Source organism: Leptosomus discolor, chromosome 8 (assembly GCF_034619465.1).
Source record: "Leptosomus discolor isolate bLepDis1 chromosome 8, bLepDis1.hap2, whole genome shotgun sequence".
In the NCBI taxonomy this organism is placed as follows: Eukaryota; Metazoa; Chordata; class Aves; order Leptosomiformes; family Leptosomidae; genus Leptosomus; species Leptosomus discolor.
Window position 1 is genome coordinate 33,215,650 of NC_141398.1, and position 27,083 is coordinate 33,242,732.

The 27,083-nt window shown below is 40.0% G+C and overlaps 1 protein-coding gene across 1 annotated transcript in view; it reads left to right on the forward strand.

Annotated features, from left to right (window-relative positions):
* Positions 1 to 27,083, forward strand: part of HIVEP1 (HIVEP zinc finger 1) — a 53,468-nt gene that overhangs the window by 21,079 nt on the left and 5,306 nt on the right. The window contains exons 4-7 of the mRNA XM_086468795.1: positions 1,760 to 7,710; positions 14,126 to 14,259; positions 15,631 to 15,806; positions 18,108 to 18,212. Coding sequence (XP_086324921.1) covers positions 1,760 to 7,710; positions 14,126 to 14,259; positions 15,631 to 15,806; positions 18,108 to 18,212 — 6,366 coding nt within the window. The remainder of the gene's footprint in view (positions 1 to 1,759; positions 7,711 to 14,125; positions 14,260 to 15,630; positions 15,807 to 18,107; positions 18,213 to 27,083) is intronic.

A 27,083-nucleotide genomic window follows, 5' to 3' on the forward strand; every position in this document is an offset into this window, starting at 1 on the left:
CAGTTTTCAAGGAAATATCTTGATATGTTTCATTCACCCCGATGTGTACATTAAGTTGATTTGATAAACGGAATTTGAACTTCCAAGTAACTGGCATCAGCACACATCCGAATTGGGTTATGCTCTGGCATGGAGAAAACATGACATCTTCTTGCCTTTCTTTTCCTACTGGTCACTTTGCTTTCTGTTCTGCTAGACAAGCTTTAGGCATTGCCTGGATTTCCTTTACATGGAGCAGGCATTGCACCCTGGATTCGTGAGGTCCAGTATCTCTTGTCAGATGCACACTATGCGTTGGCTTTCCTCCCGCCACAGTGTAGAAGCCAGCTGGTGTTTCTGCAAGAGGATAGTCTTTGTGCCACTCCAAGGAGGCTGTAGGGTTGATGGGTACTGGGAAGTCTGAGCTTCCTTTACTTAATCTCCTTGTTAAGTTGACTGTGAGAATTCTGTCTCTTTATACGTTGTTTTAAGGCTATTCTTTACCTAGAAGTGCACATAAACCTCTGTTCCTGAGTAACTCTACATGCAGGTGAACATTCTACATGGAGTTACTCAGTACTGCTTCCCAAAATGTGTATGCAGCTGAACCTTTTCAGAGACATCAGTCCTCTGGTCGCATCAGATTCTTCCTTTCCTTTAAATATTGGCAATCAGACAAATATGCTTTTTGGTAACAGCCTAATGAATGAGTTGTAAAAGCTTAGAGAAAACGAATTCACAGCCATTTAATATTTGGCTTCCTCTGCGCTACCAGCGGTGGTAGCTGAGGTGGTGGCTATGACTGAGTGTATGTTAGGAAAGAAGTAAAAAAAAAGTTAAATAATTAACAAACAGATTAAATATGACACTGTTGAGGTAAAGAAAGGTGTGTAACATCAGGTATCTATTAAAAAAAAAAAGAGCTTGTAAATATCAACACTGAAATTCTGTTTATATGTATTTTTTGCTATAGAGGAAATTGGACTCTGTACAAATATAAGTTCTTGCTAAAAAATTATTCTGCTGAATAATACTCCAATTCATTTGCTCTTCACTACACCCCTGAAACTCCGTGAGAATACCTGCTTAAAATCAGCAACAAGTGTAGCTAGTAATGAAATAATTGAGATTTAGTTTATTTTGTTTCATGATGCACAAATAGAAATTCATTTAAGTGTGACTGATTTATTCATCCACAGTAGTTGCTCGTCTGAAATGCTATTGAAGTTCAGTAATTGGAGCTCTGAAATACAGTATTTGACAGATGGTGTGGGTGGTTGTGCCATTTCCATGATAAACCTACTTACAGATATAACCACGAGGAAGTTGTCTTCATTCCTTGACAACAGCAATGTATAGATGGAAAAAGTGACAAACATGACATGAAAACGGATTTATGTCTTGATTCTTCATTTTCCTGCTGTAATGATTTGAATTTTTAAACAAGTGCAAGAGAGAGGTTTCGTTTTACTTTATCCGAAAAGGAGCTGCTATAAATGCTAAAATATTCCTTCAGTAGCCTTTCTTTTCTTACGTTTCCTTTGAAGCTTTTCATATAGTGAAATTACTTTTGTAATGTCTTACAGCATCAGTTAGGAAGCATTGCTTTTTTTAGATGAAAATGAAATAGATCTTCGTAAGATACATTTACTGTTTAAAAAAAAACAGTGGAGGCTGGAAAGGTGGACAGTCCTGTTAGAGATGATAAAATGGTATAAATAAAAATATACTGCAGTATCTGGATTTAATACTCTTTTTTATTCTCTTTCTGTTTTAACAGAAATCACTGATGCTGGTACTAGAGGAACCCAAGATACAATTAAGGGTGTGAAAAGAAAAAAGATTGTAACTGAAAACCATCTTAAAAAAATACCAAAATCGCCTTTGAGAAGCCCTGCCGAAGCCAAGGTTAAGCAAAATGTAGACCCGTCACCGCTAAAAGCTCTTCCAGATGCCTCTGAACACGCCACGGCACAGGATCACCTGCCCATGCAAAATGGAAATCAATGTACCAAACAAAATGGGGGAGCGCTTAGTAGTGAGATAAGTGTTGAAACAACCAAATCTGAGACACCAATGCAGACAAAGCTTTCATTGACTCATCAGTCCTTAGATTTGGGTAAACAGGCAGTGGATAATACTGATGCAAACCAACTGAGCTCACCAGAGAAGTCTCTCTCAAACCCCTCATCAAGTAAAACAAAGACTGACAGTAGTGAATGTATTAAGTTTGTTGATTGCAGTACATCATCACCATGTACACGTACTGCATTCGATGTCTTATTAAAAGCTATGGAGCCTGAACTGAACACCCTAGCACAAGAGTGCCCCCCTTATGGGATGCAGATAGAGAAACTGAGACCAAATAAAACTGTAAGCACTTCTCCTAGTCTCACGTCCAATACAATGAACGTCCAAAATCAGTCTGCTTTGTCACAGCATGAGTTTGCAGCTGGACCTCAGTATTACCCGTGTACGTTAAACAATGTGCATGTAGCAGCAACAGGCAAGACTGGACAAGCACAAGGCCAGTCGGTTTCTCATTCACAAGACCTTATTACTAAAACCAGTCAGCAAAATCACCAGGTTGTTATGTGTCCAAGTTTCACTAGATCGCTGGTGCAACAGCAAAGTCAAGAAAACCCCAAGCTCCAGCAGATATACAGCATAGCAGTAACTTCGTCTGTCGTTCACACCTCATCTTCCACTGTAACTCAGGTTTTTCCTCAAAACCAGTTAGTAGCTAATTCATCTTCACCTTTGTCAATTAGTACATCAAGTTCAACACACTTGTCTATAGGTCCCGTGTATAATTCAGCCCAGATAGCATCAGTTGTAAACCATGGTGCAGAACAAATATGTAACCTCTTGAAAGACCAGAAGCCTAAAAAGCTAGGGAAATATGTTTGTGAGTATTGCAATCGGGCCTGTGCCAAGCCCAGTGTTCTCCAAAAGCACATCCGATCCCATACTGGGGAGCGACCATATCCTTGTGTGACGTGTGGGTTTTCATTTAAAACCAAAAGCAATCTGTACAAGCACAAAAAATCTCATGCGCATGCTATCAAACTTGGACTTGTCCTACAACCAGATTCAGGTGGCCTCTTCTTATCTCATGACTCGGACAAAGCACTTAGCATTCATTCAGATGTGGAAGAAAGTGGTGAAAGTGAAGATGAAGGCACTGCTGATGAAAGACAAGATGAGCAAGAACTGGAACCTGCACAAATAGTGAAAGTCATTTCAAGTGCAGAAACGTTGCAGAAAGGAAGCCCTGGTCCATTAAGCAACCCAGATTGTATATCAGGTGACTCTTCATTACATGATACAGAACCTCAAGCAAGGGCAGCTTTACCAAAAGTAGTAGTTCATCCTGTAAATGTTTCTCCATTAAGGGCTGATAGCCCGAAAGTAACCGAACCAGCACCTGAGCTTGCTGCAGCACAGAGAAAAGCAGATTTTAAAGTGACAACTCTTCAGTCAAATTTAACACATACAGCCTCATGCAAGGAGAATGACGTAAAGCAACATCAGAAAGTAGAAATGGGCCTGTTGGAAGAACAGCTGGGATCTGCAGTAGGAGCGGTGCATGCTCAGCTCCAGAGACAACAGGCAACCGATGGTTCCCAAGATCAACAAGGAAAATGTCTTTTGAGCCCTAGAAGTTTGGGTAGTACTGATTCTGGTTATTTCTCTCGTTCTGAAAGTGCCGATCAAACAATGAGCCCACCAGCTCCTTTCATAAGAGGATTGTTGACCTCTGAGAAAGATCCAAACAAAAACCTGCCCTGTGTGCCGCAAGCAAGTGGTGTGGTAGGATCAGTGGTACAAACTGTTTGTGCCGAAAAAAATCTCATTCTCTCTGGCCAAATGCGACCTCCCATGGCAACAAAAACTCTTGAGGAGCGTATCTCAAAGTTAATTTCTGATAATGAAGCTGTTGTGGATGACAAGCAGTTAGATAGCGTGAAACCAAGAAGAACATCTCTTTCAAGAAGAGGAAGCATAGATTCACCAAAATCCTACATCTTTAAGGATTCTTTCCAGTTTGATTTAAAGCCCATGGGAAGAAGAACTAGCTCAAGCTCTGATATACCAAAGTCTCCTTTCACACCCACTGAGAAATCGAAGCAAGTTTTTCTTCTTTCTGTACCATCCCTTGATTGTTTACCTATAACACGAAGTAATTCCATGCCTACTACCAGTTACTCAGCAGTACCTCCCAATGTACTACCTCCCTCTCATCCCCTTCGAGGAAGTCAGTCATTTGATGATAAAATTGGCTCTTTATATGACGATGTTTTTGTATCAGGACCTGCTGTTCCACTGAACCAAGGCGGACATCCTCGAACCCTTGTTAGACAGGCAGCAATAGAAGATTCTTCTACTGGTGAAAGCCAAGTCCTTGGGCCGGTGCGATCTATAGAAGAAAGTTACCTGGGGTGTAACTTGTCAAATGAATCTTTGTTGCAAAGGAGCAAGTCCATAGCACAGGGATCAAATTTAGAAAAAACTAAGAAGTCCTCTCAGGTGCGAGGGACAATGTTTGAGTGTGAAACCTGCAGAAACAGATACAGAAAACTGGAAAATTTTGAAAACCACAAGAAATTTTATTGTTCAGAGTTACATGGACCTAAAACTAAAGCAGCAGTCCGAGAGCCTGAGCATAAAACTGTTCCAAACAGTACACAGCCTCAAATTCTACATTACAGAGTCACTACTTCGACTGGCGTCTGGGAGCAGACACCCCAGATAAGGAAAAGAAGGAAAATGAAAAGCGTTGGTGATGATGATGACCCACAGCAAAATGATACAAGTGTACCGTCAAAGAACACAGAAGGCCAAAGCAAGCCAGCAAATTCTTCCAGTCTGTCAAAACACAGTGCAACAACAGTGGTAAGATCACAACAGCCAAGCAACCTTCTGCTTCGAAGTTCCCAAATACAGCTTGTGGCTCGAGGCACAGATCAGACTACCGAGCCAAAAATGGCTCCACTTATTGAAAAGCAGACAAGTTCAGCTGTGCAAGAAAAGGTGGAGTTGAAAAGACAAGGGACTGGCATTTCAGTCATACAGCACACCAATTCACTGAGCAGAAATAGCTCATTTGAGAAATCAGAGTCGTTTGAAAGAGTATTGCCAGTTTCTTCTCAAGAGCCCAACAAGGTTGCAAAGCACCGCTCTTTGAACACAATTGTAATCCAAGAGGATAGACACTCTCATCTGAATACTTCCCAGCGTCATCAACCCCTGTCATCGGAAGTGCCTAGAGGGGATGTTCAGGGAAGCCAAATAGTTTCTAATGAGAGAGGCACACCGCTTCAACCATCAAGACTTGTTCGCCAGCATAACATCCAGGTTCCTGAAATACTGGTCACAGAAGAACCAGACAGGGACCAAGAAAACCAATGCAACGATCAAGAAAAGACAGAAAGGTTTAATTGGCCACAGCGCAGCGAAACGCTGTCAAAATTGCCAACAGAAAAGCTTCCACCAAAGAAGAAAAGAATTCGCTTGGCTGAAATGGAGCATTCATCTGCCGAATCAAGTGTTGACTCCACTCTTTCCAGAAGTCTAAGTCGGGAGAGTAGCTTGTCTCATGCCTCCAGTTTCTCAGCTTCACTCGATAAAGATGAAACTTTGAAGGCTGAGAACCCTTCCAAAGCAGAGCCTGTTAGTAAGTCATCAGAATTCCTCATGATTCCCGCTGGCTCGCATGCGCTGGCTGTGCCTGGACCTCATTACCGGGAAATGAGACGTGCTGCCTCAGAGCAAATCAGCTGCACGCAGCCGTCAATGGAGGTTGTGGACTACAGGAGTAAGTCTTTTGACTGTGGAAGCATGTCTCCGTCCAAACCTGGCCCCCTCGTAGAGATAGCCACTCCGAAAGTGTCGTCTGCAAATGGAGTTACTGGACATGTGCCTCTGCTAGAAAGAAGGAGGGGGCCATTTGTAAGACAAATATCTTTAAATATTGCTCCAGAAAATCATCAGTCTCAAGTTAAATCAACTTCTTCATTTCAGACAGCTCATGCAACAGATGTGCCCTCAGTGCCATTGCACAGGCTGCAGAACTCCAGCAAATCTTTAGTGGAGTTTCCTTCCAGTACTGAGCATTCACAGACTCACTCCAGACCTCACTCAGCAATTCAGAATTGTAATCCTGTTAGCCTGTCTTCAGTTCAGCAGCCTCTAGATCACGTGTTGAACAGTCAAGGACAGCCATCCTCAACTCATCAGCCTTCCCAGACATCTGCTAAAACATCAGCCCAAGGGGAACAAGTGAGCACATGCTTGCTTTCTTGTCATCTCGATGAAAAAAAGGATTGTTTTGCTCCAAAGTACCAACTTCAAGTTAAAACATTACATATAGGTCAGCCATACTCTTCTAAGTTGCTAAAAAATACTTTATCAACTCAGACTGTTGCAAGTCAAGTTGGAGTGGACCAGAACACATCCTCCTTTGATTTGCAGACTAAACTGTCTGACATGTCTAATCCATACTCTGTGCCTCCTCTAAAGCAAATTGCCCCTAATAACTGCAGCAGTCAAATACATCAGATCCCTCCTTTTGTGGTTCCCGTCCGTATTCACAGCAGTATGCCATCCTATGGCTTTGCAACTGTTACAGCCCTTCCCCACATTTTAGTGACCCAGGATCAGGTAAATCAATCTGTTTGCAAAACAAATGTTGTGACAGTGCCAACACTTGAAGGCAAAACTCAGCTGCCAAAATCCCACAAAGATAATCAGAGGACTTTGCCAAAATCATTTGAATTTGAAAATTCACAACCAGAAAGTGGAACCAGAAATTCACCTTTGTCGAGCTCTTTGAATGTTATTCAGAAACTGCCAGTTAGCGGACTCTTCCCTCAACCAGAAGCTACAGCTTCAAGTAAACGAATGCTTTCCCCAGCCAACAGTTTAGATATTGCCATGGAAAAACAGCAAAAACGCGTTAAAGATGAGAGTGGAGCTGCCTGCATGGCAGATGCTAGACCATTGCATTCACTGAACGTTAGACCTAATGACTCTACCAGTAAGCAAAAGAAACCAGTTTTGGTAAGACAGGTTTGCACCACAGAGCCTCTTGAAAATCACCTCCTAGATCTTGATAGTGTTGTGCAGCATGAAAAAAGCAGCAAAGCCAGTACTTCAGACCTGCTATTGCCTGACTGTCATTCATCTGACACTGGGGTTTCGGAAACCCTAAAGGAGTCACCAGAATCTGAAGACTTGAAGCCTTCAGTATCTCCAGTGTTTGTAGTTAGAAAACCATCTGAATTGTCTCCAGTGAATAATCAGAGTTCTCTTCTCAAGGCTGTTAGTAGCAGTCAAGAAAGAAGGTCTCCAAGTGACAGTAGTGAGAGCAAGCACATTGATAGCCAGGGCCAAGCAAAGCCTGTAACTACATTGGCTGCGATGAATGCAGGAGAAATGCAGAGGTTGTCATTTCCAAGCCTCAAGACCACAACGAGTTTTACCTGGTGTTACCTCCTGAAGAGAAAACCATTGCATCTGCTGCAAAATGACCAGAAAATCTCAGCCTATTCTACATGGACCATTAGTCCCAACAATCCCAATCCACTTGGTTTGTCGACAAAGGTAGCTCTCTCCCTCCTCAATTCAAAACAAAAAGTTGAAAAACCACTGTACACTCAAGCAAGAACTACTCATCCCAGATCTGATGTGTTGGTCTATTCAAGCAAGTGGAAGAACGGCTTAACCAAGGTACTTAAGCTATGCTTGATGTATACTGGTCACTTACAGAGGATTTGCTTTGGAAATTGTGCCTGTTCGTATTTTAGAGACTGTAATATGCCTGACATGTATAATATATATGCTTATATATTTTAGTTATGCTGGATCAAACTGCTACTGCTAAAAAGATCTTAAGTAATTCCATTAAGAAACCTGTTCATGAAGATTTATCGCTTTTCATGGAAATTAGTTCCTGGATTTAAATCTGTATACAAAGTGTTTATTGTGGCAGGAATGTGTTTGGCGATTTTTCAAATGCAAAGGGTAGAACAAAAATAGTTCCGATATCGCTATTTGTTGAACACTTTTAACTTAAACTAGGTTAATTCAAGACCATAATTGCGTATTTTGCCGTAAAAATCAGCTGGTATTTTCTGTTCTAAAAGAGTGCTCAGCCTGAACAGGTGTCCACAGATACGCCATGAAAATATTTTCACCATCACTGATCCATCTAACTGTGAGAGGACCAGTGTACCATTTCCTTTTCTCCCACCTAGGTTAATCAGTGGTGTGAAATAATGACAAAAATAGCAAAGTTTAAAATAAAATTACAGCTGCCATAAAAACACTGACAATTTCTTGGATCGATATGGCTCCAAAGATGACTTTAAATCTTGCGCAGTGGAATATACTCTGGGCAGTGTTTGTGACCCACATAAAACACGACGTCATTCCAGAGTCAGACATGGCAGAACAAAGCAGTCACTTGTTATGTCCTTCGCTGGCTGGGGACTGCATGCCTGTGATCAGGATTTCACTTATGGAACAGTTTTGCTAGGGGCGGGACCAAAGCTCTGCTGGTTTGCACAGGACTTGACATTCCTTAGTAATTGAATCGCCTCTATGAATGGGAAAGGTGGCTCCCTGCCCTACGATATGGCAGCAGGTGTCCATGTCAATTTAATGGACCCAGTACTGGCTTTTGTTGTCCCATCTGGTGAAACCATAAAGCTTTCTGATGAGTACAGCATGGTTTTGTGCTCTTCTTTCCTCTTTGCTGTGTACGCCACATCTTTGGTGCCTAACTCTTCGGAGCTCGCAAAAATGGGGCGTTAGCTGTGGACCTCCCTTTCTCCAGAATCCTTCAGGACATTTTTTTTCTGGGGGTAAAAGCAATCATAAGTTGACCTAATCCTGCAGTCTGTCATCAGCAAAACTTCCTGGGCATCGGGCTGGGGGTCAGGGTCCGCAGGGCCAGCAGTCACTCTACAGATGGACCACAAGCCTTGGGAAAAGATTTGTGTGTTTGGATGTGTTGCTGTCAGGGGTTACCCTGGGATGTTTCTGTGTTTGCTAAATGTTTTGCTGAGGTACAAAGTTGTCAGTGGGGAAAAGAGCAACAGGATGAGACAGTGTAAGAGGAAGGAATAGTTTCAGAATTACAGGGGGAGCTGAGAAGGTACGCTGAAACCCCTCAGGCCAAACAAATATTAGAGTGAACCCTGGTCCTTCTGAAATGAGTAGGAGACTTTGCTGATGTTTATATTGGAGGTCAAAACTCAATCTGTGATGTTTTGTGCAGAAAACGCACACGGGCTGCTGGCTTGGTGCTGGTGCTGTAAGTGAATTGGATGGTTGGTTCCATTTTAGCATGCTGCCTTTGTTTAAACTTGTATTACTTTTTTCAGCCTGCTCCCTCATACACTTCATGAGATGTGGTATTTAAATAGTGCCAAATTAAAAAAAAAAGGAAAAAAGGATTCCAGAATTCAGCTTTTTTCATTAAGTGATTCTTTCTAAGGCAAGTCTCGCGTCAGTTGTGTCATTGACTCATGTTTGTTTTATTTTTAAAGAACAGTCTATCAGAAGAAATTCTCTAATAACAAAGCTACTGCATGCCTCTTGAAGAACAAATTTTGTCTACAAACAAAGTCTGTTTAGAATATATATGTATATAATGGATAATATTTGTAAAAATATTTTGACAGCACCCTTTTAAACACTCTAGGAGTACTTAGATGCTGTAATAGGCAGCTGTCAGGTACGTTTACAGTGCTTCTGCCACAAGAGAACCATAGTTACTAATCTTTCTTCAGTCTTTCTTGCTGACATCTTGAATGAAGCGCATGAGCATGGTAAAAATGAAGAGTTCTTAAGCTCTGCTTGCGGTTATTTACAGGCTTTACTCAGAGCCATTATGAAGGAAGAAAGTGCAACAAGAAAGCACCAATTACAGTTTAATTGACATCTCAAATTGTACGAGCAAGGTACAGGATGGCAGAAATTAAGAATTTCAAAGATCTGATAGGTACTATGACCTAACACCTCCAGAGTTTGTGCGCTTTCCTTTCTAATGACTCAGGCAGCGGGATTTCAGCTGCTTTCCATGGTGTCGATGATGATGCTGTTACAATATGCCTCTGTATTACCAGTCTCCAGATAGACCTGGTAATGGAATAGCCGATACCAACTTGGAAATTTCCTCACAGAAGCCATGTTTAAAGAACACAAAAACTGAAATTCCTCATTCTTTTCAGGCCCAGTAATTCTACTGGTTTTTTCTGGTTGAGACTGAGGATGGAAAACATTGGAGGTCCTTTTGGAAATTAGTATTCCGTTAAAAAAAAACAAAGCCAACAAACAGATTAGCAAATAATTCTCAAAAAAAAAAATATTATTCATTTCCTGCTTAAAAGCTTGGCAGGGTCCTGAGGTCCTTCGGGAACCCCAGTTTAGATTGCAAGTCTCTGGGGGTTGTGTTTTCTCAAGTGGTTTGCCCATTTTAACCCTGACCTGACGGAGAGCTTTAAGTGCTACTATAATCCAATTTATAAATAATGAAAATGCAGCACAGTTATGCCTCGCTTCCTCTCTCATAGTCATAGCGCTTTCCAGAGCGATTCGGTGTATTTGGATCGTGGGGCTTTAACTGCTGATCATCTCACCAAGATAAAGCGACTTGCTGAAGTGTTCCTGAGTTTGCCCCCAGAACTAAGTCGTGTTTACAGAGGTCTCATGCTGCTGCATAACCGCTACTAATCGCTGTCACCAAAAAGGCAATTTCTTCAACAATAGATGCCATGGGAAATGAAGAGACATGTGAACAGAATGAAAACAATAAGGAACCCCAGGACTTTGTTTGCTCTTCACAATTCGTTGCTCAGAGGCAATAGGTGAAGTTGCCACGTTCCAGTGATTCAGAGGACAAACCACAAAATGTTATTGTGAAAGAAGCTTCTGGAATGAGTGCAGCAAGTTAAAGTGTAACAGGAGGTTTACCTGCATGGAAAAAGCTTATTTCATCCCCCTGCTCTTTTTGTTTTATTGTTCTATTTATTATTCTTTTTCACCAGTTTTCCTCACCTGAAGTCATTGGTGTTGTATCAGGAGCCCTTTCTCAAGCCACCACATTGATCTTGACTCCTCCCTGTAAAGTGCATCAATAATGTGTGCAGTATTCCAGGGTGAAGATTTTCGGGCAAGAATAGGCTGAAAAATGGAAAGTTTCTCCTAACAGGAAAGCTTTCCTTTCTTGGATGATGTTCCACAACAGTCCAGCTCACCACTGGAAAGCAGTTAAATGCAGAGGATTTTTATGTGTAAACTAGTAAAAGCTTAAAGATATTAAAAACATTTTCCTCAAGTGGCTATGTGCCAATGGGAAAAATGTTTGATGAATATTCTAATCTGAAGTTTATAACTTTGATGATTCGGGCTGTGAGCATGGTTTTTTTCCAAGGGATGTTGTAAAGTACCAGAAGTATCTGTCGAACTCTGGTCTCTGGGCAGCCTTAAGAGCAGGTTTTTTTCCAGTTTTATACCAGTAATTGAAGACAGTGGAGTTAAATTGGAGCAAAATGAGTAAAGTAGAAATGAATTACGGTCCTTGTCTCTATGGGAGAAGAGAGAGAAGACTGTTAGAAATGGAAAGCATAAGTAATCATGGAGAGGAACATTTTACAGCGCTGCCATTTTTCTACCATTTCCACCAGGACATGTGGGGTTTGGGATGATTTTAGGTGAGGTACGTTAAAGGATTTCCACACAAGAAAGCCATGCTCCACAGAGACTGGCTGCTTTTTAGAATTTTCAGAGACCCAAGTCCTCTTCAGCATCAATTTGGAATTTTTTATAAAAACAAAGAAGACTGCTTTTTCCCTTGCCAGTGAGCATTTCTGTAGATTGCTGTTGCAGAAACTCAGTGTTTCTGTTAGAGGTTCTCTGTGATAGCAGTATTTTGCATGTTTAAGGCACCGAAACAACTGCTAAAATAGCATCTAGCCAGTAAATTGAAGTACATCAGTGGGAAGTAAATAGTAATTTGAACACCTATGCTAGGCTATCTTATGTCTGTATGTAAACATGTGTGTTAAAAAAAAAAAAGAAGGTGCTTTTGTGAATATACAATTCATTATAGTGTTGTTTCACCGTAGTTTAGATGACAATGTGGGCCAAATACCTCTGGGATCTTTCCTTTGTCTTTTCATTCTTGTAAATTAAATTTGGAAAGAATACATAGTATTTAGGATTGAAAGATCAGGCACTTAAAGATTGCATTATTCCAGCTGCTGGGAATATTTATGTGGTGGTATTTGGTTTATTGTATGTATTCTGTATTTTCCACTACTCTTTTCTCATTAAATTACAAATGTCACCATGTTACTCTTTGTTTGCAGTGGAAACAAAAGCAATTCCTGTGCCAGGTAGTGTATAAGAACTACAACGTGGCTGAGTTGCAGTTACTGGAGTAGGCTCCACTTCTGATATTTCTCATCCAGAACATCATCTCCTTTCACCTTGTATGAATGCTGTTAAAACATGCAGGGTGAAATTTCTTTCTTCCTACACTCAGGCAGAGTTGTCATGTGTGCTTTGGTAGAACAGCTCAGATATTTGAAAATTCAGCCCAAATCAGTCAGAGGGCTGCATGAAGGTGTAGAGACTAGAGTAGTACTTACAGCCTGTGTGGATTCCGAGCGCTTTGAGTTTAATAGGAAGATGCTTTTCCTCTGATCTGTGTTAATTCCTCATCAGCCACGTTCCTTGTCAGATGGGAAGGCAGTGGCTGAGGCTGCGTGGAGGACTACGGGCAAGGACTGGGTGCCAGAATGATGTCACCCTTTGATATATGTAAGGACCAGTGTAATTCGCCAGTCATTTTAAGTCAGCCAGTGAAGTCCTCCTTCTTGCCAAGAATTCACAAGCTTACAGCATTAAATTTTATAATGAGTACAAAACATAAGGCCAGACTTTTTTTTTTTTCTCTCATCATTTTATTCACTTATCAATATGAGCAAATGTGGTAAGTGTGCCAGCTATGTGGGTAGAACAGTTTATAAATACAGCAGGAATAATTGCTAGCTAATTGGATCATTCCTTCATTGTTGCCCATTTTGTAAATATCCTAGACGTGGAAGGAGTAGATTTTAGTTGCAAATGTTGAGGGAATTTATCCTCCTTTCAAAAAAAAAAAAAGTTTCCTTAATTAATGATCAAGGAGAAATGTATTTTTGTTCTGCTAGACAACTGGTGTGCTTTTTCTTGTCATTTGGTCTGGCAGTGGGAATTAAGTATGGAGTCTGGCTTTGGAAGTGTTCCAGAGCCCCTGTTGATAGCCTCGCCAAATCAGGAACAGTCAATTTCCACACTGAAACAGGTATATTTTTGGAAGAATATTAGCTATCAGAAATGTTACCTATTAGTATATTTCCTTGGTACACCCCTCCTTCCCACCCTTCTCCTCTGTGCTGTGCCGCAGGAAAGCAGCTCCTGCCAGCTGTGTGGCACTGCAAGGTGATGGCGTGGTGGGTGAGACCCGAGACCCACAGCCATGGAATGGTGGGTGATCATGGAGGCCCTTCCCTGCCCCTGCCCTGCTGTGGGAGACACCAGGCAGCTAGAGCTGGGGATGTGCTGCTGAGACATCGGGACTCGAGCAGTGGGCAAAAAGCAGGTGTAACTGGTTGCGCGCTAAAGTTTCCCTGTTTTTGTCAGATTGCAGGGGGCAGCGTGTCATGCAGCTCCAGATCCCTCTGTGTAGTCCCATTGCTGCATCAAGGGCAGAGGAGCAAAGCTCTAGCCATTCAGGAAGCACTTGGGTTTGACTGTAAGCATCTGTTCTCTGTAGAAGGCTATCTGTGAGCTAAAGAATGTCTCCTTCACCTTCCCAGAGGAAGAAAGAGGCATCTCCTGCTGCAGTTTCAAAGCATTCCTGGTTTTCTACAGTGCCATAATCTCCATATAGATTTAGCAGTCCACAAATACTCAATGCATAGTGGAGAAGTTTAGCAAAAGATCTTTCTTGTTTCATGTATCCTGATATTTTTTAAAAATCAGTTATCATAGTTGTGGCTTTTATGATGCTTTTATTCATCATAACTTACAGGTGTGAATGGCATATGAAAGATACTAATTTTAATGATCTGCATATCTCATTTTCTTTCAGCGAGCGTTAAATAGAAAAAAAACGGCTGCAACTGAATTCAGCAATAAGGAAAACTCTGAATCAAGCACTGAGCACGATAAAGAAAATTCCTTTATCAAAACTGAACCAAGAAGAGTTAAAATATTTGATGGAGGGCAAGTGTTGTACTTTGTATATTAGATATTGTTGGAAAGATATTTTTTCCTTGATTCTAGACTTTGCAGAGATGTGGCTTCCTGATTGATTTATTTTAAATAATAGTTCCCATACTGCGGTCTGTGGATTTTGGTTTATGTTTTCAAGAAAAATGGAAAGTCATCAGAAGCATGGAGCCATGAGAGTTATGATGGAGGGGTAATGAAATAAAGAACAGTAGGCAGGGCGATTTTTTGTTTTTCTTCCAAAGACAAACATTAATCAGCAGTAAAGGCAGCTGGATACAGCCATAGGTGTAAATTCTTTTCCTGTATTTCTCTTGCGTGATAAATAACACCTATTCTGCAATAAGGTTGTATAACTATAGCTGGAGAGTATATAGTCCAGGGGTGAAGCACCAGCCTGCAGTACAATCTCTGTCTGGCAGTTCACTGTGGCATACACAGTCTGGAGAATGCCTGGTGTGAAAAGTGCCATGGAAATATTTACTGAGAGCCCTCGTCCATGCACTGTAATATTTCAAATCGGTTGCCTGGTATGAATAACAGTTGCTTTAGCCACAGTGTTGCGCCATGTACAACATCTTATGAAACAGGTTTTTTAGTAGAAAAGTGCCAGTGACGCTTCTAAAAATTTTGAGCACAAATGGTGCGTATTTTATTGTTCTTGTAATTGGTGGTGGGCTCGAGAGCTTTCCGTTTAGTGGTTCCTGGTTTGAATCCAGCCTAGGCCAGCAGTTAAGCCATTGCCAGCTGCCCAGGTAAAACATTGACACGTGTCTCTGCTCAGATCCAGACGTTGCAGGGACCAGGTCACGAAAGCTAAGCACAGCCTTTGGCGTCCTTGAGCGGAGAAATGAAGGATGTAATTGAATCTGAATGACTTTTTCCATCTAGAGACAGTCCCAGTAGGCTGAGTCCAGAGCACATTGATAGGGAATTTTAGACTTTCCTATTGTCGTAACTAATGTTGTTCCTTTTCTGCATCCAACGCAGAACCTCAAAGATGCTCTTTTAAAGCTTCCTCATGGTGCCCAAACCTGCTTCCAAGAACTGACACTCTTAAAAAGTGTGTTCCTGTGTTGCGAAGAGGAAATTTGAAATCTTTAAGTGCTTGGTATCAAATGGTACCTTTATTAAAAAAGATAGGTCGTTATTCCTAAACAAGTGCATGATTACCTTGTGAAAAATCTAGATATGAATTTAGCAAATAAATGCAGAAGTTGCGCAGAAAAAGAGCATGATTATTTTTTTCAGTCATTCCTTTTCCATCTTTTATATTATTTTTAAAATTCTGGTAGGTTATGGTTTCTAACTAGAGTAATTTTCCCATTACAACTGATTGCCTTATTCTTATGGTACTGTTACCAGGTACAAGTCAAATGAAGATTATGTGTATGTTCGGGGGAGAGGGAGAGGGAAGTATATCTGTGAAGAATGTGGAATACGTTGCAAGAAACCCAGCATGCTGAAGAAGCATATTCGCACACATACAGATGTCCGTCCTTACCACTGCAATTACTGTAACTTTTCCTTCAAAACGAAAGGTAGGGTTACTCTTCTGTGTACATTTTTCCCCTTTTTTCTTTCTACTTTAAGCTATAATTCTTTTCTGCTCACATTTGGCTGTTCATAAGCTAAAGTTGCTTCTCTGTGGAGTTTTACTGTCTAACGCTTCAAACACTTGTAGTTTCCGATTTCCTTCTTTTCCTTTGTCTTCTGTGTGTTTGTTCAGATTATCACGTCTTTATATGAAAGAACTGTGTGGCATGCCGCAGTGGGTAAGAAATTGGAGTGGAAGAGGGCAGTCATACGGGAGTATGATGAAAGTTACGTGAAGACCAGTGAGCTGGGTGGCTGCTCATCCTAGATAGGGTTTGGAACATAGAATTTTAAGTCCCTAGCGGTCATCTTTTGGAGGTATCATAGAATAATTGGTTTGGAAGGGACCTTTAATGTCATCTAGTCCAACCCCCCTGCAGTGAGCAGGGACATGTTTAGCTGGATCAGGTTGCTCAGAGCCCCATCCAACCTGACTTTGAGTGTTTCCAAGGATGGGACTTCCACCACCTCTCTGGGCAGCCTGTGCCAGTGTTTCACCACTCTCATTGTAGAAAATTTCTTCCTTATATCCAGTCTAAATCTGCCCTCCTTTACCTTAAAACGAGTACTGCTTGTCCTATCACAACAGGCCTTGCTAAAAAGAGGTACAATGGTGACACATATTGTACTCCTATTTGCACTCAAATAATTGCTCTGGCAAAGAAATTGGCCTTTATTAAATTGCTGTATTAAAATAGTTTTTAGACCCTTGAAGGACAAGTTTCACTTTCCACTTGCCTTCTAAGACCCAAAGATGGGCCCCTACTTTTTAAAGCCTGTTTACACCAGATACTTAAATGCATCCTAGTTTAAGCAGGCAGTATATTAAACAGTGGTAGATCCAGGACTCAAAATAAGTGAAACAGGCAGAAGTTCGCAGCCAAAATACTTTCAGCAAAAAAATTCTAAGCAGTAAAATTTTTCTTGGCTTTGAGCATCATTTAGCAATAATTCCCCCCAGCTGTAACCTCAGAAACATTTGCATTTTTAGTGGGTTCGAGACTACTCAGCAGCTGTGTGGAAAACTTCCAGGAAATAACCCAGTGCTGCAGAAAGTGGGATGGATAGTCTTTAGATGTGTCAAAACGCATCCCTGCATCCTGACACACTGGGTCGTCATGTTGCTTTTAAGATGAAGTGCCGGAATGCGAACCCCATAAATTCTGATTATGTTTTTTGCAGAGTAGGCGTGCTGGCCAAGTTGAAGCAATTAAGTTCTGGCCCTTTGAAATTCTCCCTGATTTCAATTGTAGCAGATACTTGTGCTCGCTGTCTCTTCGGCAGTTGCGATGCCCGGCTATTGCCATCACTGCTGGCAGAGTCAGTCACGCAGTTGGGTGCTTGATGCTGGGTAAACCACCCTTCGTAAGAGGGACAGCGTAGCCAGTAACTTCATGCAGTAAAGCTGGGAAATATGCTATTTGCGAGACAATATAGTCATATAGCTTCATAACAATTATTTCAAAACTTGGGGTGAATTACTACCTTCATTTCAAAGCAGGAATAAAGTACTCCATAACCATAGAAGAGTCACCATTTCACCCCCTGTAATTTCTCCCATTGAAATGCATCAGATAAGCAGTTTTTTGGGAGACAATAGGAAGTTTAAGGATAAAGTGAGCAGTTACTTGTAATAACATACATTTCACAAATACCATCCTGTACAGATCTCTGATTTACTCTTAAATTTTTCTTGATGATATTTGCCATATTTTCTTTTCAGGGCCTCTCAGCAGTTATGTATTCACTTTTAAGATTCAGATCAAATGAGTTTGTGCCCTGATTTTGAATAAAATTAATCTCTGTGTTTAGGTCAGCAGTGAAAATTATTACACTAAAGACAGAATCCATCAAATCCTAAAAGAGCTGCAAGACATGAACTTCAGTTTCATGCAGTAGTTTTCTGTTAATGCAACTTTGGAGGTTGAATCAGCTTTTTTTATACTTTGCCATAAACAAATGAGGGATCTTTTACACCAACGCAAATCATCATCTAGGATTTCCATCCTATCCTATTTTATCTCGATAAAGAACTTCAGGAAATGTAGCCAGAGAGCTAGCAGCATTCAGGATGGTGAATCTGCTGCAGCCCTTGACCACGTATGTTGAGGGGCAAGGTTCTATCAAGTGTGAAATGAAATTATGCAGGTGGTTATAAATGAAGCTGAATAAGATATAGACGTGTTAAGTGTACATTTGTATAGCCACAGGGCAGTTTGGTTTTTTTTTTTTCATTTTTTCTTCAGGAAATTTAACAAAACATATGAAGTCAAAGGCACATAGCAAGAAGTGCATGGATTTGGGAGTCTCAGTAGGCTTGATAGATGACCAGGATGGAGAAGAAGAATTTGGTAAGAAATTAAAATCTTTCTTTACTGCATTTTTGTATTTATTTTGTCATCCCAGTTTCTTATCCTTTCTTTTCCAAAGCTTTTAAATTCTTATACAGGGAAAAGATAGAGAGACAAAAATCTTAGAAGCTAGTCCAAGAGAGCAGGAAATACTGGAAAAACTTTCACCAAAAGAAATGACAAGCATATTCTAAAGATAAATCGCTGCTGAATTTTTCACAAAGTGTTATGCAGTTTAACTTTATCGGTTTCACAGATAAATATGACAAGACTATAAATACAAAAAAACCCAGCTGTTTGCCTAGAAAAAAAGGTATTCGTATTTAGTGTTCCTTTGAAAATAGCTATGCATGAAATTGTCAAAGTTTTGTGATGCACATTTCATAAAAATAATACCACTAACATGCCAGCCGAATCACAAATATGTTGCTGAGTGCTTTGCAAGGAGGCTAATCATCTTCCAGTGTAGAATTCTGTCCTCCTTTACAAATAATTGGGCATAAATCAGCAGATAGAGATCACATATATAGATTATCAACATTATTCATCTTGACCTGTTCTACTTCTCCATTAGTGATGAGAGTGTTATCAAAATTAAGGTATTTGCTAGTAATTGGAATTCTGCATTTCACACATCCCGCGACAGCTCTGCTGAGACTGAGGACAGTCAGTGAGGGCCAAACCGGGATCACGCGGGTTTTGCTCAGCATGATAAGAACGATGTAGCTGCGTCAGACATGGTGAGACTGAGACCAGGATTGTGCATTAGGACTGTTTCGGATCTCAGCGTGTCTCAATGCAGTGATGGCATTTTCTCCTTCCTCCCATTTCTCAGCAGGGGGATGAGTCGTGTCGCCTTGCCTTGTATTTTTCTTCTTTCGTTGGAATGGTTTATTAGATTGTGGATGAGATCTTGGGAAAAGAAAGCAGTGGGGATCTTTATTTAAACAGTAAAGGGCAAGAAAGATGAATGCACTTGCTCCCATATGACAACCACTAGCAGAATAAGCGAATCAGCTTGAATCTAATTCTAAATAATGCTGGCAATATGACTCAGCTGGTATGATTCAGTAGTGCGCTAGGTACAAAGAAACCTGCATTTTCCCTTTTTTGGCATTCTTCGACATATTCCTTTTTGGTAAGCTAAAACCGTGTAAGCTAAAAACATGTCCCCCTTTGCAAGTCGAGGTACCAAATAAGTAGCCCAGAAGATAAGCAGCAGTACAAACTACTGTCCTTTTCTCACAGAGGAACAGTTTTCATTAACATTTTCAGCCTTCGTGTGACAGAAAAGTCATCGCAATTTTTCAAAACAATGTTCTGCAGCTTTCGACATTTTATTTAGTTTTATAAACCACAGCTGAACAGGTATTTCCACTTACTAGGAACTGAAAACATTTTATTGATTGATAAATCGATATTCCCGATTGCATACATTAAGAACTGCATTTGTGGTCATAATGTAATGGGAAGTGTTTCAAATGTTAACAGAGTTATCAGTAACACCTGGTAGAAGTAAGCCATTTCAAATGTTTGGTGAAAGATTGTTTTTCTTTGGCTCTAAGACTATTTAATTGAGAAAGTGTCTCTCTTTTTACATACCATGTACAGGTGTGTGTTACTGTAGTATAAATATATTATATATTCCCTGAAATACATTCTTTGTTTCAGTACAGTAATTACTTAATAAAATAAATACTCTATTTTGGAAAAAAAGCAAGACAAACATTCAGCAGGATTTGCTACATAATCCATTAAATTCTTCCAGAAATTTAATTTAAGACCACAATGCTTTGGGGTTTGTTTGGGTTCTTTTTATTTTGTTTTCTAGAACAGAGCAGGTAGCACTTCTGTCTTTAACTAAGAACCCCAAAATAACGAACAACGTGGTGATAAATTCCCTACCTTTTCTAAACAATCTGGCTCGGGTACCCATAGTAAAACTAGCTGTGCCTCACAAAGCCCAGCACAGAAGTCCCATCCAAGAAGCAGGGTAATTAAGCCCATGATAAACACGCATTTGCTGCAGCCAAACCAGTCTAGCCTCTCCAGTTCCTGCATAACACAGGGCATTTACAATTATCCATGTAAATTCAGTGAGTAACTGCACACTTTAAAAGCATGATTTCATCTCTCAGCTCACCTCGACACACTTGAAGGTTTTTCTCATGATAATTCAGAAACTTGCTTGTTGGCCCATTTTTAAGGCAAAGAGTCAGGAAGGAAAAAAACTGTGAAGTATTTGCATACGCGCTGTTGCCCTCTCTGAAATCCTGTACATGCTAATTTTTGGCTCCATTTGAATGCGATTGAATATATTAATTTTTTGAGGTGTCTAGGCAGTCTCAGTTAACGAAGGGACTTTGAGCACCTCTTCGGCTGCCCTTTCCCTATGGCAGCGCAGAGCAGCGCAGCAGAGCTCTTATTCGGGGCCGGCACCCCTCGTGCCAGGTCTGGGCTCCAGGGACAACTCTGCCAGCAGCATAGCACCCACCAAGGAAAACGTGATGAGCCTTGGGTACTGAGCTGCGCTTTGGCCCTCTCACCCCTCCTCTCTCTGTCGTGCGTTGCTGGTGGGTTTGTGTCACCATCTCCTTTTGGTGCTTAAAAAACCGACGTCTTTAAACGCATACATTTTTTGCTTCAGGAGTTGCGTGGTTGTTAAAAATTATCTCTCTCTTAAAGGGTGATCTGCACAGTCCCATCTTTTTTCTCAGTTGGAAGGCAATGTGAGATGCTGTAGAGGAAGGTGCAGAAAATCTGATAAGAAATAATTACGGCCTCAGAAGAAGATTTTCTTCCCGTAGGCTGTGTGAGATTGGCCTGTTTCCTGACCTTTAGAGTGCCTGTCTGTCTGTCTCTGACTAATTTGTTATCCGAACGTTTGGAATACTGGTTATTATTATGGCAATAAAAGCGTCTGCACCTTCACTTAAAATAAATAAGCTGTTATGTTTTCCACCAGTCTTTGAATTAGAGAATTAGCCAGAAATTTAACAAAGCCAGCAACCTTCTGTTTACTAAGGAATTTGCTGTTTCTATTTTCATGTATTTTTTTTAAAGCATAGGCAGTCATGATTATTTGAATATACAATTTTTTAGATTCATATGAGAAGTCAGCTTTGACCTGACAGTCAGTACAGATTAATAGTGCATGCAGATTGAATAGGAACTGCAAAATTGTGCATAGCCCTGAACACAGGCACAGGCACGGGCACACACACGTACAGAGCCTGTTTTGTCAGTAATCTGAGAAGCTGAAGTTTTGCTGTGCTGTAGAGTCTAGGGAAAAAAGACAGAGATGCTCTCTAGCTGTCTGAGACTATATGTGATCAGAGCTTTTAACATAGCATTCTTTGTATTTGGACTTGTCATCATTTGGGTATTAGTAAATACTTTCTGGCCTGGGTTTTTGTATTCAAAACCATTTCCTCATCCATTTATCTTTCATCTTCTGCTCTGTGGAATGTTCTTATCACCAAAATACAGGGTTACAATGTGAGGAATGCTAATATCTGAATTAAATTGTCAGACGAGGTGAGCTGTTTGGTGTGACAGACTGCAACTGGGGATATCCTCTTTGGCTGTGTTGACCCAACATTTTGCTCTGCAGTCTTAAAAACAGCCATAATCTGTCTTCCAATTAAAACAGTTCTAAACCTTAAACCTGTAATATTTCATATGTAAGCTAATGTATGCGGTGTGGTACACCTGAGTAAACTTGCACAAGATAGTTATTTAATAATGAAATCAGTAGATGGGCAGAACTTATTCAAATCATCTCTGTGGAGAAATTTTATCCCAAAATATTAATTACTTTACCAGTGGAAAAAACTAATTGTAAGTTTCAGATACATATTTATATATATATATGTATATACACACACACATACATCTATATATATTTAAAAAACCCACTTTCATTTTCTGCAGTATTAAATAAAGCCTTCTGAAGATACAATGGTAATAAGTTAGCTAGCTATATATTACTTATAGTAGATCTTTAGTGAGTTTCCATGGCTCTTCATTAGCTTGATCATGACTCAGTCTGTGTTTTCACTGAACCTACATTTAAGGAGTGAAAATAAATGGAAATCCTTGCAATAATATCCTCCTTTTGCAAAGAGAATGGAAGGCTGGTTCTGTATAGCTTACAAGAAATATTTTTTTTAATCTGTTGTTTTGTTTTTTAATATCAGTGTCTAGTCTTCAACTAGATGCTGGAGCTTTATGGTCTTCAACCATAAGCATGTTGGAGCCTTACACCTACAGGGTGCTAGGGTTGATTTACAGTATACAGGTTACTCAGGAGGGCTAAGGTGTAAATAATCTCTTTAAACAGAGGTTACTTTTACTTTTTTGGTTAGTTTTACTTTGTTTTGAGACTCAGAAGCCCACAGGGTTTTTTTTTCTCATTTCTGAGGAGCACTGGCTATTACCAGTCTGAATTTAACCCAGTAGATGTCACTGTGAGTCCTGTTTGATGGTGATGAGCAGTGGACAGTAGCTGAAGCAAGACCAAAATCCATCAGGTCTACAAACAGAAAGACAAGGAGGCAGCAAGTTTAGGTATAGATGTGAGCGCTGTTTCACAGTACTTTGTTTTACCCTGTTTAAAATTTCTTCGAATGGATGTGGAACGGTCCGTTATGAGACTAATACAACAGGTGAAAGGCAAGTCTAAGCTTGTCGTTGTTTAGAAAAATAAGAGAGTGCATTGATGACATACAGACCTTACTTTGAAGTTTATGGTAATACGGTGACACACTAAAAAATATTTCTGCCTGTATTGCCATAGTATATATTTTTTTCTTGAGTTTGATGGAGAACATGTAATGCAGAACAGATGCTTTATTTTTAATTCCTTTTATGTGGGTGTTAATCCATAACTGAAGATACTTACACAATTTGAGGCAATAAACACTGCTTTGTATTACTCAGGTGCTAAAAGCCAGTAAATTTAGTAAATCTAAATTTCGATGGGAGTAGATAGTGAACAGACCAACAGATACTTGGTAAGCTATGGCTTTAATCTGTACAAGTAGAGCTAATCGCAGTCCTATAGTTATCTACATAACTGTCCATTTGCTTAGGAATGTGTCAAACTTCAGATGTCTGGACTTAGGTTTTCAGGTCTGTCTTGTCTTCCTGCCAGAGAAAGAATGAAAATTACCATGTGAAGATCTCCCTAAATCTGATTAAATTATAACCAAATATGACTGAGTTATAAGCCATTGAACTTTATCACTGGATTTGGTGCAGAAATTGCTGAATCTGTAGCAGGGCCTGATAAGTCAGGTTGTGTGATGGACTAATTGGTGATAATATTGCAATTAAAATTAAAAGCTGTAAGTTGAGATTCTGAAGAACCTGTCTTTTAATACTTTGCAGTATGATGATAATTAGATGGCCATTGTTAAAACCATATACAGTAAGGATTCCTGTAGGAAAAACTTTTAAAATAAAGAACTTTAAAATACATAGGGAGACCTATTTCAGTTACTTAATTAGCAGCATCGCAACTGGAAAAAGCAGTTCATGGATTTACCAGCCCCCAGGCGCTTCACTAATGGACATATTAGGATGCTGATAAGTCCAGCTAATGCTATTGTGCTAAAGAACTTGAAGCTTTTTCTTTCCCCGCTTTGAGGTAAAATGTCAGTATAACAGAGCCTTAGCCAACAAGCTTGACACTGCAAACACAAAGCAGAACTGATGAACTGACTGAGGACTGACAACAAAATAAATGAAGGACAAAGACAGTTTTTGCTCATGATTTGTATACAATTACTTCAATACCTAGGATTAAAAACACGATTTTATTAAATACAATTATATCTGGCGTGTGAGCAAAATCCCCAATTTTGTGCTTGTCCATGCATGTCCATGTTGTGTCCATGTTTCTATTATACTTTTATTTCCAGCTGTTTGAATTTTTGCAGAGTTCATGTCTGTAGCGAAAAGTTCCACTTTCTCCTGTGAAGTCCATGAAGAAGAAAGAGTCTTGCTAAGGGTTTAAAAGAAAAGATTGCAGCAGTTGACAGAGGATGAGAGACATTCCCTACTCTTTCAAAAACTCTTTATAAAAAATTGAGGCAGTCTTGAAGTCTTTCTGTTAAAATGGTGAGACTTACAAATTTGAAAGAGAAGTAGCTTTCATAAAGGCTTCACTTAATAGTGTGAAAATTTTTTCCTGTTTTCTTTTAAAAAAAACCCAAACCTGTGAACTTCCGTGCCAAAAGCCATTTCCCCATACGCTAGTGGCCTTTAAATTTATGACACATCCTTCATTCAAAATATCCCACACTGCTTTACAACCTCATACAAAGTGAAACACAGAAGTCATTTTGTTCCGTTTGGAAATTGAGTCAGTTGTAGTTACATATATCAGCTACATAAGCATATGGTTGTAATTGTGCATAGTTTAAGATAGGAAGCGAAGAATTAATTTTTCCCTAATTAAAACTGTAAGGGAACTTTAGCAGGCAGCGTACCATTACTAAAGTGGATCAGGGCCAATACTGCTTGGTTAACAAGACAGTGCTTGGAAAAGAGTCTTTCGCCACAAGGAGTGGTCTCAGCCTCAGCTCGATGCCTCATTCAGAGAAGACCCATAACCTGCCTGGGTCTTCCACTGCTTAAAACTCTGGCATCAGATCCTCTTGCTACTCCACTGATTTACAGAGATGCTTAACAGGGTCACTAATTACAAAAGCTTGGGCACCTCTTGTTTCAGCAGACATGCATGCAGGTGTACAAGCCAGAGCAGAGCGTTCCTTTGTGCATTGCCAGAGCAAGCAAGTCTGGAATGGGTTTTTCTCATCTGATGTTTCGAAGCAGTGTGGGAGTAAGGGAACCACGTTCATCGCTGTCACCTCGCCTACACTGCAGGCTCTGGCTCCAGGTAACCACACTTAAATAGAAGCTGCCAAATGCACAAAGGGTGGAGGTAAACAGGGAAACAATAGAGGGAAATTATATCCGACAGAGTCCTGCATGTAAGGAATCTGTGTCCCACACACGGTTCCCCTTTCCCTTTCCATGGTTTTGTTCTAGAAAGCTGGGACACATGCAGAAAATTTCTACATAAGCAGCATTTGCTAGTAAATCCTGTAACGTTTTTAAATGTTGATTTGAAAAAAGATGGGTTTTTATTATAAATCAGGGCATTGTTTGAGCATGTGTTCTCATTGCTTTACAAATGTGACAAGTCAGTCTAATCACTTCGGGTGGTTTCTCTTGCCGGTGGAGACAGTCATTCGTGATTGACATCAGCTTTCATAGAAAATGTGATTCATTTGGAGGGGGTGATAAAAAAAGAAAAGAAACAGTAGGGTTTCCCAGAGAATAGTTATATGATGTTGGTAAATAGACCAAAATTAAGGGGGAGCACAGACTGAAACCCAAGACTTCGCAATGCCCCCTGCATTACTTAAAGATCTGTAGGAAATGCAAATGTAACACATTTAGATGTAACGCATGGGGGGAAGTCTTTGAGATCTGTTACCGAGGCATTAAGGGAAGTTAGTTCCATTCAGAAATGTAACATCTGTATAGGTTCTAACATTTTAGATCTGTTCGCTTTGCAAATTAATGGTGAAGAAACACTGTTTGTGTGCGGAAGAGAAATGACAGAAGTATAGAGAAAAAAAATGTTGAGTAACTCCATCTGGTTTTGTTAATAATATTTTAAACAATCCTACTTGCCATATTTTTGGAATGGACCTTACTGAATTAATTTGTCCATTGAAATGTGTTTTCTTCTTTGAACAGCTTTGTCTGTAGACGTGAATTATAAATGAAGACTATTTAAAATTCTAAAAAATATTTTTGTTAGCATCGTTCCAATGACCTGGAGGATTTAGGGTATTTTTAATAACATTTCAGTTTCATGCTTGCTGTAGTAAATGCAGGAACTCCATAGTTTCCATATGTAGTTAATGTAGAAATTACTGTTTAGGTAAAGAGGAGCAAAGTCATTACAGAGGAATTGTTTCAAAGAAGCTATTAGTCTTGTTCCTAATTGCACTGCTCATTTGAAACCATAAAGGCTTATAATGGTGGGTAACTTATTGAGAGGTAGCTCAATTAAACCGATATATTCTACTTGGACTTCAAGATCCTTATTTTGATTTTGGTAACACAGCAGCCTAAAGCATTGGTACTACATTCAAATTCCTTTAAGGGTCTGATTTTTTCCTGAATCGTTTATTTTTATGGTAAGTTGCCGTGTACATTTCCTTAGAACAGGATCTCTGAGATTTTAACTAGCCAGCAATTATTGGTTTTCAGAGCCAAATTATTTTTATGCTGATACTTTTTTTGGAGAGCTCAGCAGACAGACCTTTCATCGAATATAAAATATTAGTGCATCTGAAGCATTTTGTCTTTTATAAAATATGATCCCAGACAGTCTGGCTTGGAATCAGATACAGCAGATGGGGTTTTCTGTCTCTTTACTAAGGGCGATTCTTTCTTTCCAAGTTACAATATAAAAGAAGGTGAAAAGCTGCAGTAGAGCTGTATTTTGTAGAGAAATTTACCACTAGACAGCAGTTTGGCTTTAAGACTTGAAGTCAGGAGGACTTCTTCATGTGAGCAAAGTTTTATGCACAGGTAAGTTTTGATAGGATTAGGGCTTTCTTGCCTCCTAGGACATCTTGGGTGATTTGTTAATAAACTTTTCAAAACATTAGCAAAGTGAAAAAATCTGGTAAGGTCTAATTTTGGTCTTTTTTGCCTGTTAGCAAGACAGATTCCTGACTAACAGCCTCCAGTCTTTCTGTTTGCATCCTTCAAAAACCTTTGCAGCAGTGATTCATATTAGGTACAAGGACACCCACTTATGAGTCAGAACCAGCCAGAGAATGT